We start from the raw sequence: 12,523 nt of genomic DNA on the forward strand, positions 1-12,523 counted from the left end.
TGATTGAAGACTCTTGGAAACAGTGTAATGTTTGTAATCAATCAAGACACACACTAATGAAGTGGTGTTTTTACTGTAAGGAGGCTTCACACTGATTATTAACACTGCATTAAAAGTGGTGAACTCTGCCAGTGTGATGGTATAACTATCGGCATTATTATCACATATTGATTATTGACTATCCTCAAATCTGCCAGTATCATTCCTGTTGTTTGTATTGGAACTTAATGATTTAATTTTACACTAATTTTCCAAATTAGTGTCATAACCGCAAACCTGTCACCTTTAAATGTCTACTGGTCAAATGCACCATGCACTTGTAATGCAGGATCATGTTTGACCACTTTTCCAAATCATGCCACCTTTATATTGATTGAATTAAAAATAGTTCACAGTAGGCTTGGGCGGTATTACGGTAATACCGTATACTGCAGGTGTTTAAAAATAGCAACGGTATCAGTTTCAATACCATCATGAAAAAATGCAGTGCACTTATAAAGGAGATAAGGATTAAATATTAAATAAAAGTAATTTAATGCCTAAAATTGATTATATGTCCAGTAGCACTTATGTGTGGTTGAATTTTCAGTTAGTTTAATATGTTTTAGCCTACTTTTACATTAAAATGTGGAGGAAGTTTGAAGGTATCAAAATTTGGATACCGCCCAAGCCTAGTTCACAGTTTCATTCATTTTCTATGATGGGACACAAGAGGTTTGCAAGGCAGTGTAGATGTCTGTCAACACACCCACACCTGCTGTTTGCTTTGTGAAGTCCTACACCCTGTCGGCTCTTTGACGCGGGTAAACGTTTCAGAAAAGCAGTTGTTGTTTTTTCTTCCTTCACTGGCACATTTGGGCTACTGTACCCTGACTACTTCTTCTGTCAGTATCATGCAACTGTGTGCGTGCTGTCAGGTGTGACACAGAGAGGGTAAGGGAGGTTCAGGAACAGGGAGGGGTTTATTTATCTTATACTGATTCCTCTTTTAGTCTGTAAAACATCCAACACTGGCCTCAGGGGTGTTGTCTTAAAATTAAATAGGATATTCAAGTTATATGACAAGTAATATGTTTCATTGCCATAAATAATTGAAGGATAAAGGTGCCGTCACCTTTTTGTATCCACTTAAATTTGCAGCTCGGGGTATTGTCTTTTCAGTAATGATATTCCTTCAGTCTAGCTCCTTAAATTAACTGCAAAGCTGCTACAGCACACTTTGAAACTTGCCGACTTTGTGTGACCCCCTCCCACCCATGACTTGCGTTTGTGTTACTGCTTTAAAGACTTGTGACCATTCGCCAGCTCTGTGAGTCTGCAGAGAGAGGACGAACAAGGAGCAGAGGAGGGAAAGTGAAACCCTCAAACTGAATAGTGAGAGTTGAATAAATTTCAGAGGGTGAGGTCTTCTCCCTGCAGAACGAGATGCGTTCAGGGGGGAGCCAAGTTCAGGTCAGACGGTTAAAACAAAACTTCCTCCTCTCATGCGCTGCGAGGCCTCAGTGTGCGTAGAAGATGCTGTATGTGGGACAAAACAGTTGATGTCAGCAATTGCGTGAATTGCATCTAGACGGTGGTAACGCAGCACTTATTTTTACTAGGTGATGTATAAATTGTCTCATTGTCTCACATGTATTATTAGAGTTACACTGTGTGGTCGTCTGCTAATAATATCTGCCAATTTTAAACTAATTGTGCAAGCAAAGACTTCACAACTATCAGGTGTGTTATACTGTATATTAAATGTGGGTAATGCTGACAGTACTAATAAGCAGGATGGTACCACTGGTGCACCGATAAGACAAGTATAATTAGAGAGACAAGCCGATACATGTAGGTGTGTTATTATATATAAAACCAAACATTCACACATCCTGGTATTATATCAGTTGTTCACAAATAAAGAGAATTTTTTTCAGCAATGTGAAATGTAAGTTTTGCAGTGACCTCTCCTAAATTTGCATTCAGATAATTTAAAAAGATAGTTTGAGAATAGTCTGAGTGTTTTCATCACAGACTGGCTGTTCAGAGCAACACACACTCACACATACACATACACACACACACACGCACACACAGCTTTAGCTGCTACGTTCACTTTGCTATTAAGAGGAGAGCCGGGCCAAGAGAGCTCTTGACTCTGACAGGCTCTTCATCTCCTGCCCACACACACAGACACACACACAAACACACACACAAACACTCTCTCTCTCTCTCTCTCTTGACCACCAGCTAGAATGAGGTGGATAAGTGTATAATTATGGGATGTTTATGACTGTGTTTCATCAGTTAGCAACAGTTTACTTGCTTTCAGGGTGTGCGGAAGTATTTTGATGTATTTAGAGCTTTGGGTGGGGGTGGGGCAGGGTGGGGGGTGTCTCTCTAAACCGAGCGGCTCTCTGAAATAATAAACCCTGCGTGTTGTGTGGATTATGTCAGAAAAATAAATGTATATACAGTATACAATAAATGACACAAAATGTCCCACAGGCTCTGGTGAAAAATTGTACATTAAGAAGAGCGGAGGGATTACATTATCTTGTGCAGGGCAGCAATAGACTGGTGATTATCTGAGTAAATTCAACACAATATAACTGGTTAGAAGTTTCATTGAATAGTCCCTTATATATATGAGCCTCAGTATAGAAAGCAGGATTTCCTCCTTCCTCATGCCAAGTCAGACTCCGTCGTCTTACAGCCTACAACCACCTCTAGAAATGCATGAGAACACAAACTCTGCGTTGTTTCCCTTATCACGAAACAGTGGGTTTGCTCACACAGGTTTTTATAAAGTGTGATCCTGCATAAACAGACATCTTTCCAAAAAATTCATTTCAGTTTGTTTTTAGTGCCACATTGGTACCAGGGGTAGCAGAAAGCCATTTCTTTTCCTTTTTTTTCTTTTTTGAAAAACGTAAAGGCGGAAACAAAGCCAACAGCGCTTGTATTTCTGCTGTTGCTCAAAAGAGTAGTGATGAAAGCCGCTGTCTGGTGTGTATGTTGGCCGCCCTGGGAAGGGAGGGGGGACAGATCACTGACAGCTACGTCTCTTTGTAAGAAGAAGATGTTATTCCCCATTGAAACATTTGTTGAGTCAGACAAAGTGTGGGACTGTTGTATCTCTCTGTGTATAAATGTCTCTCTAAGTCTTTGTTAAATCTTCTCCAAGTAGTAATTGAAAAGCAGGGGAAGGACTCCCTTGATAAATCTATTGACGATGTGCTGACTACACAACATAAAGTGGTGCCATTCAAATATAATATTCTGTTGGATTACATTATATTATAACGTATACTGTATAGCTGTAATCTTTATCTTGCAGCTCAACAAGAAAAGTCTAATTCTACATTAAAACACTGTCAGGATACAAAATCTTCTGTATGCATTTATACCAATCCCAAATTCCCCTACATCTCCCTGTCTGTGTGGTTGACTGTCTGTGAGCATGTTTGTCCCTCACCCCTCCTTTTCGTTTTGTAAACTGTGTGTCCTTTTCCACCATATCCAGGTGAGCCTGATGCACAACGGCTGGCCGGTGATTTCTGCATTTGCAGGCGACCAGGATGTGACGCGCGAGGCGGCCAGCAATGGTGTTCTGATCCAGATGGAAAAAGGAGACCGGGCCTACCTCAAACTGGAGAGAGGAAACCTAATGGGAGGATGGAAATACTCCACCTTCTCTGGCTTCCTGGTGTTCCCCATGTAGAGGAAAATGGAGAGGAAGAGGAGGAGTAGGGGGTGGAAATGAAATGAATGAAGGAGGAGGAGCTGGTGGAAGTATGATGAAGGTGGGGAAAAGGCAGATGAAGGAAGAAGAGGGGCTTGGGAAAGAGAAAAGGACATAAATAAGATGGTGGAAAAGGAGAAGAAGAAGAACAAGGAGAAGAAGAAGAAAAAAGAAGAGGGGATGTGACAACAGACTTCTATTTGGGACGCTTCAGAGGGTGGAGGGAGGAGGAAGGATGAGAGATGTTAGAGAGATGTAAGAGCATGACACAGAACGATTAAACGAGGGTAAAACGGGAGAAGAATTACGGCGCCAGTGCGGCCAGCTTCTTCACTTCCCTTCCTCCTTTCATCCATCCTTTCATTCATCCTTTTCCTCTGTTTTTCTCTGTGGCTTGACTGCAGCTTTGGACAGCCAAAACTTTTTTTATTCTCTGCTGAAAGACGCAATTGATCATTTATATGTTCCAGAGTGTTCTAAAGCCCGAGTGTAACCCTCCCCTCCCTTCCTCCATATTCATCATTCAATCATTAATTCATCAACATGAGCTTTGAAGAATGTTTCTCCAAGAACTGCTCCCATCCTACATTTACTATGGCCATATTTGTAGTCTTTTTTTTTTCTTACGCTTGACATAAATTGCACTGATTTTGGATCAGCCTCTTCCCTAACGCCAAACTAGAATTTTTTTAAAGGGGAAAATACTGAACTCTGATCTCAAAATCAGGGGCTGAGGAAGCATTTAATTCTCCTGTACGCTGTGTTTTATAGTTGACGTCGTCATTACTTAAGGTATTTTCAGATACCTAGACAGTTTGTTCTTAAAATTCACATCTGTCGCTTCCTTGCCATTGATCCTAGTCTATTACTTAGTGTCTCGCACATAACCCTCCCACAGTCTTTTCCTAGTCTTTGTTATAATGACATCAAACATGTCTCCAGCTCAAGGAAAGTTGACCACGGTGTCCAGCTGGACACCTGTTGCAAAAAGAAGAAAAGCTAAAACAACAGCTGCCACATCTTCAGTTGTTAGAAAACCTAAAACCAACATATAAAATCAAGCTCTATGTGCAAATAATACATAAAATATAAATTCAGTAATACTTTGTTGTTTTTTATACTTAATAATAATTTGCAACAATAAATGTGGTTTGAGAGTTAATGCTTGCCAAGTTATAAAATGATGATAGTGAATGCAGGTTTCTGTACGTTTTCCCTACTTTCTAGGGGTTTTGACTGATGGTCACATAAAACAAGACATTTGAATATGATCACTCCCAGGAATAACGTTTGGAATATTTCACTAAACTCTGATTAATCAATCGATTATTAAAGGCAACAGCATTTTCATATTGATAAAAATCATTGGTTGCAGCCCAGTCCTCTGATGGAACAGCGCTACCTTGCCTTACATTATCTGTGTCAAATAGGCTACTTGTCACGGAAAAAATGAAAGCAATTAAATGACACACAACTGACACCAAAAGTATAATTTAAATTAAACAGTGTAGTATTTAAAACTACAAGATTTTGTCATAGTTCCTCTCTAAAAGACCAGGGACCAGTTTGCAATCCAGTATTGATGCTTTCAAATCTACTTGCAATATCAATATCTAAATCACAATTCAACTATTCATGGTCTGAAAAAGTCAATAATTCTTTGAAGGACTAGATACATTTAACATTTAATTGAAAAACTGAGTCAAACAGGACGCAAACTGCAGTGTACAGTATGTAAGCAACTAAGCAAAGTCCAGCACTTTGTAGATCCACCGTCCACCCCAGCCTCCATCCTCCTGTTCCTTAAATAAGTAGTGCACAAATGTAAGAAGACAGCATTGCTATCTAAAAATCTTGAAAGTTTTATATTATTTTCACTGCTCCGAAAACGTGAAGATATAAAGTGTGTAACAAGAGGTATCTAAGGTAGACAATTAAAGGTTCTGTAAACAATCATCACTGACCCATCAGTATCTGAAATCAAAACAAATTTAGTTTTTGGCCACTGCTTAGCCACGTTTTCTGCAAGGTGTCACAAGTTCCCAGTACAAGTAGCCACTAAACACATGATAAAAAGCACAACTGAATAAAGTTACTGCATGTACATGAGAACCAAAAACAATCCAGCCACAACCACAGCCATTAGCCCACGCTAGCTTTGCCTTGCAGCACTGAGACACAGCTGAATTTTATATATTATTTTTATATTATTGGCAACAGCAAAGTTAGATAACATCATCATAGCTTCAGTAGTGAATTAGGACAGACGTGTTTCGAGAGATGAAGAAAAGCCTGCTCATAGTCAACCTGGATTTCTTAAACCGCCCGTAGGTCTGGCCATCTCTGTGAAACCAAAATAGTATTGGATCCGTGATCGGTGTGAGGAAGCAGGTAAACACTGGACTTACCCACTGGGACTTACCACGCAGATGACAGGCAGTAGAGAAAGTGACAGAGCCAGTAAAAACTTTATGGATGTTTCGAGGCAGCGTCGTCTGTTCGGGATTAGAGCGGGTCGTCCCCATGGCCAGTCTGCCTGTGCCCTGCTCTCATCTCTGTCTTTGTCAGAGGCCTCTGCTCTTTGTTGTGGTGTCTGGACCGGATACTGTAACTAAGAACAGAGAAACTCACACAGATTGCAATACATACTGTACCATCTGCTATATCTTTACGTAATTGTTTGCTGCAGTATTACTGTTAAAGGTATCGCTTATAGAACCTTTAAACATAGATGTAATAGAAACAGTGTCACGCAGTCAATTTGTCACATTACATCTGATGGAACTAATATTGCTATTGCTACAAGTTACAGCCACTCAGAAAGTATTGCTCTACTTTGCTACATAAATGTTTTTTATCATCTCTCTGGCAGCCAAGAAAACATTCAAATCAACCTCCATTTTTGTCCAACTGCCCCCTCCTCCACACCTTCACCCCCCCCCCTCTCCTCTGTCTGTCTCTCCATCATCGCTGATTTTTTTTTTCCAGATTCGTACACCTCCCTCTCCAAGATCTCTCTTTGACTATGCTGTTTGCCCGCAAGTGCAGATTTCTCTCTCTTACTTTTTTGTGGACACTTCTGTTATATCTTCACTCACCTTATGTCTTTCTTCTTTTCTTCAACGGCCCATCTCCCTCTCCTCCCCTCATGTCTGTACTTTATCTGCTGCTGTACTCGTTTGCCTCCCAGCACGGATCCTTCCTTGCTTTTCTTCAATGTTGGACTTTGGACACTGAAACCAACAGACAACCACAAACTCTATTATATATAAATATATATATATAAATATATATACATAAATTTACACAGTATATGGATATATAAATATATCGAAATCTAAGCCACTGTTTCTATTCTACTGGTATTATGATGATAATAATGATAATACTAATACCGAAACCTGAATCTGATCTTGATGACTATAATATCTGTATTTCCGTACTTCAGTGTTATATAAAAGAAAAAATATTCTAAGAGAAACTTACTAGTGATTGTGTGGAAATCTGAGGCTGCTGTTCTGCTCTTCTGATTAAAAACATGCTTCTTGTTTTTGTTTTGGGTCAAACCAAGTTGTGGCTAAAAATCTGAATCTACTACTTATAAAACCTACAGCTAAAGAGGATTTTATTTATTATTATGATTATGATTATTATTATGATTATTATTATCTTGACTGTAAATTACATGTGAATATTTAGACTACGATGATATTCTTTGATTTATCAATCAATCAAATCGATTTATCTACTGTTTTCTTATTTATTTGCTCTGATGAAATCAATAAAATTTAAATGGGACTTTTATTTTTCTTAAACCTACTTTAAGCCTGGCCTGGCATTTTATTTTGTAGAAGCTGGCATTACTTCTGAAAGCAACCAGAGACACACACACAGCCCCAGGTGTGTTGAAGTGTGTAACAGTGGGCGGTGTTCACTGTATGTGCCTGAGTGTGTGTGTGTGTGAGAGAGTTTGTGTGTCTCTTATTACTGTCTCCATATCGCTTATTCGTTTCACTTGGTCTCACTTACAAGCTTCTCTTCCCTCCTTCGTTCTCTCTGTCCTCCCTCCCTCCATGAATCCAGTTGATTTCTTTCTCCTCTCTTCCTCTGTCCTTCTCTCTCTTTCTCACAGTCCTTCCTAACTTTTTTTCCCCTCTCACTCCCCCCCACCCCACTGCATCCCCCTCTTTCTCTCCACTCTGTTGGTTTTTAAGGTTTTGTGGTTTGTTTCTCTCCAGACTGTAATGAGCTCCAGGGGGAAAATTAGTGCTGGAATAACAAGCAAACATCAACACCATCTCCTCTCTTCCACCAGATCCCTCCTTCCTCCTGCTCTTCTTCTTTTCCTTCTTCATCTGACTTCATTTCATCTCTGTATGTCTTGTTTTCCCGCCACTTGATTCTCCTTCCTGTCCTTCCTCTTCAACATATTTCTCTCCAACTTCACTCTGTTCTGTGTCTCTGTGTCCCTGTCCCTTTGTCCCTCTCAGCAGACAGTGTTTTACTTCCCTTTCCCTTGTAATTGCCAAGTACTGTGTTGGCACAAATATAAGAGAACATTTCGACTGGTTACTTCTGAAAAACAGGACAAATCTCATTTCCCAGTAGCAGCTTTCAATCCTCTCTGTGTTGCCATCTCTCTCTTTCACTGTCACCATTTGTACAAGACGCATTGAGGCTATTGTAAGTTTTAAAAAGTAACACATTTTCAAAGCATAAAAAGAAAAAGACCACCAAAATTTTGTGTTTTTTCATCAAGGAAGGAGGCAAATTCTGGGCAAAAAACAGCAAATACCTCCCTGTTGATAAATCTACCTGAAAAGTTTTTTTAGGCAGAACACAAACTACTAACAAAGTTCAGAGATGTGTTTCCTTTCCTGTTTTTGTCTCCCACTCAGAGGCAACATCACAATCAAGTAGACAAGTCAATGACTGTTTAAGTGAATGCATCATAATCCATGACCGTGATTTCCTCAACTTCTTTTTTTATCATATGCGCTGACCTCTCGCGAGAGCGTGATGTTTGTTTTACAAGTCACGCCAAAGTAAATTAAGCTTAAAAGCAAATGATGTTCTCAACTGGAACCAGTTATTTTCCCCCATCCCTACGTGGTTAGTGGATGGGTCCAATGTATAGTCTGGTTTGTCTCTAAGTATTTTGTGGCCAAGAACCCACAAAGCTTGTGAGTAAATCTATTTGAGTTAACATATCTCTGACCAAGATGGATTTATTTTATTGCATATTCTATTTCTTACAGGAGTTCATTCTTATTAATATATGCCATTTATTATATAAAGTTATATCTGCCCTGTTTTATTGACGGTGTTTTCATCTAAAAGCAGGTGCTGAATAAAAGTGAGAGTTTTCTGTTTAAGGATCAGGCCTGGAATTTCTCACTCACATTAGTTGTTGGTGTTTTAATGACAATGTTGCAATTGGAATTGAATTCATTTTTAACATGTCTGTGTGTTAGTGGTGCATTTGCACTGCACACCATCCACAATGTAGGTGAATGTTTACGATGTTATGTGAGAGTATGAGAGGGGAAATGCATGTGTATGTTTGGAAGTGTGTGTGTGTTCATCTCCCCCGCAGCAGTGGGTCTGCACAGAGGCCTTGTCCTCCAGCAGTAATTTGATTGTGGCAGAGTGAGGGAGACATAATTGTCTGCAGCAGGTCACTGCACAGCAAACAAAGCGTGTGTGTGTGTTTTTGTGTGTGTGTGAGTTGTTTGTACTCTTCTGTGTCCTCTCCCCCAGTGTCTGCTACTCTGTACTTCTTTCCTCCTTTCCTCCTGTCCTCTCAATGTCAAGAGAAAAGCTGACAGTTGGGTCTGAGGCAGCATTATATTCTCCGCTCCATGGAAATGTACACACACTCACTCACACATTCACACGTCCTGCTGCCATACACACTTTTGCCCTCGTGCCCTCTCGCTCTGGCCAGATGGGCATGAAGGCAGATAGACATTCAACAAGAGCGACCAACAGAGAGCAAGTCAGACTGACATCTAGACAAGAAAAAAGAAAAGAGCAGCATTTTTTCTCGTCCCAGGGAAAGATAACCTTTAACCTCTACCCAAACTCACCCATTCCTCGGGTCACACACACTCACTCAAATGCGGCCACGTCTATGCTCGCGTCCTTTGTGCCAGTTAGAGATCATCTGACACCTACTCCCTCTGGCCGTTCCCTTGTCTCAACCCTTGTCACTCAAACTGCAAACAGACAAATTCATCCTTGCAGATCACGAAATTCATGGTAGCTACGATAAAAAGCAAATACGTACATGAGTTTGAATGTATCTGTGCATGAGTTTGAAAAATGACAAAAATATAACTCAACAGAGAAAATGGAGGAATTTGACATAATTGACTCTAGTGCTGTGTGGCTGTGGTGTCACGAGCTGAGCCTGACTGTGTTGATTTTGTGTTATGAGCTGAAGTGATCGGGGAACACGGGTGAGAAACCAGAACACAGAGTAAAGAAAGGACACAGTATAGTGAACACAGTGGATTTCTGCAGCCTATCAATGTTTTCTGCAGCAAACTAAAAGGCTAAAGTTCGCAAATGATTTTGTGTTAACATGGAACCACGCGATGAACTTAATTTAGAAGTATCAAAAGTGTGATCCTGAGGTGACAGTGGAAACAAAGTGTAATCATGACAAATTTCTTCTTGTTTGTTTCTTGTTAGAGTGAGAATTCTTCCTGGCAAACAAGTATTGTCTACAAAAGTATGACGTACGGCAATGGCCTCTTTGCCCTAGGAATCTTTGTATCCAACAATTTCTTCTACGCAAAAAAGCACAGCCATATTCCGATCCATCCCCGATGTAAGTCCTTGCACACTGGAGTCCGGTTTGTAATGGTAAATGGTAGGGATGTAACGGTATTGGGCAATATCGTAATATCGCAATAGTGCACTCACTCACCCATAAAGGACGTGCAAACCAGCTGCCAAGGCCTCATTGAGGTCTTGGCAAAACGGTTTGCATCGCCGCCTTCCGTGCGGGAAACCACGGTTCGAAACCCCACCTGGGGCAGTCCGTACCGAGAAACACAACGCAGAGGGCCAGATTGACATTGGCTACAATCGCAGGCATGTAACAATATGAAATGATGGCGCTTTTGGCAAAAACTGTAGTTTTAGTGCGAGAGACAATCGTCCTTGTCACCATGTCAGCCGACTGTTAAAAGCTTGTGTGTGAGTTATTTCACTGCACTCACTGCAACTCACACAACTCTCCCATAGATGTGGCACTATTGCCCCTTTTCCACTACATAGTTACAGCTCGGCTTGACGCGACACAGTTTAGGTGCTTTTCCATTACAGCTGAGTACTTCATAGTTCCTTCTCAGCGGGCGGGGTCGTCATAGCGCGGCTGCTACGGTCGCATCGTCTTGCTCTCTTTTTTTGATCCTCTCGTCAGCTCCAAACTCACTCATCTGTTCCTCGATTAGGGACCACAGCGTGGTTTTCACACAGCAGCCTTTTAACTCGTGTGAAAGAATAACAACAGTCTCAGTACAGATCAGTGGTCGCTGCTGCCAGTGTGTTTTTAAAATTAACGGGTTCGATTCTCGCGTCGTACAGTGCGTTAATGAATCTTCCAGTGACGACGCTCTGGCCAATCAGTGGAAGGCACTCAGTTGACGTCACGTTTTAGTATCGCCTCTGCTTGCTTGGAACCCGGGCTGGGGCGTTACCAAAAAAGTACCAGGTACCAGGGGTTAGAGTGTCTTGAGAGAGACTTTGAAGATGTCTAGAGAGGGAGGGAGAGAAGGAGGTGGGGGCAGGTGAGGGTCGGGTAGAGGAAGGGAAGGAAAGAGGCAGATAAGCTATTTTAGTTTTACCAAATATTCATGTTCTTTGTTACTTATTTTACACCTTAAAATGGGAATACATTTCTGCTGTGCGCTTACTGTGGTATTATTGTACGATGAGATTTTGATATTGTGATATGCCTTAAAATACCGCAATAAACTTGTTATTGAGGTATTGTAATATTGTGATATTTTGATATTGTTACATCCCTAGTAAATGGTAAATTGACTTATATAGCCCTTTCTAGTCTCTCGGACCAATCAAATCACTTTACACTGTTTTTGTTGCATTCACCCTTTCACACACACATACCACTGTTCGTAGACAGGCTTTTATTTGGAAGCTTATCATTCACACACATCCACGCACCCGATGACACATCGGGGGGCAAGTGTGGATCCAGTGTCTTGCCCAAGGACTCTTCAACATACAGACTGGAGGAGCTGGGAATCAAACTACCGACCTTCTGCCCCATGTTGAACTCAGCCTACCATGAGCAGGGTATTTCAACAGGGTATTCCTCCCTCTGACCAGCAAAGCTTTACAGCTCTTCCTACAAGATCCCCAAGCATTCCCAGGCCAGATAAGAAAAGAGGAATCCCTCCAGCAAGTTGTGGGTCTATACCCGAGGGTTTTCTCTTAGTTGGACATGCCCAGAGAGCCTCCAAAGAAAAGCCTCCAGAGGCAAAACTACCTCCTGACATAAAGGAGACTTATCTCACGTTTGCTTGAGCCCGTCTCCTGCTTCACCCAACCGCTCTATGAAGGAAGCCCATTTCAGCTGCTTTTTGTCATCTCATTCTTTCGATCACAACCTAAAGCTTATGGCCATAGATGAAGCTTGGTGGAAAGATCAACTAGTACATCAAGAACACAGCTCCCACTTTACCATAACAGTCCAGTACAATGTCTGCATCACTGCTGACACCGCACCGATCCATTTTCTATTTGTCTCTTGCTCCATCTTAT

The 12,523-nt window shown here is 41.1% G+C and overlaps 1 protein-coding gene across 1 annotated transcript in view; it reads left to right on the plus strand.

Moving 5' to 3' along the window:
• cbln1 (cerebellin 1 precursor) overlaps positions 1–3,706 on the plus strand; it is a gene marked incomplete at both ends in the record, with an annotated part of 18,283 nt that extends 14,577 nt beyond the window's left edge. Inside the window, one exon of the mRNA XM_083973692.1 lies at positions 3,509–3,706. Coding sequence (XP_083829818.1) covers positions 3,509–3,706 — 198 coding nt within the window. The remainder of the gene's footprint in view (positions 1–3,508) is intronic.
• Positions 3,707–12,523: the final 8,817 nt, after the last annotated feature.

This window comes from Trachurus trachurus (assembly GCF_905171665.1).
Source record: "Trachurus trachurus genome assembly, chromosome: 6".
In the NCBI taxonomy this organism is placed as follows: Eukaryota; Metazoa; Chordata; class Actinopteri; order Carangiformes; family Carangidae; genus Trachurus; species Trachurus trachurus.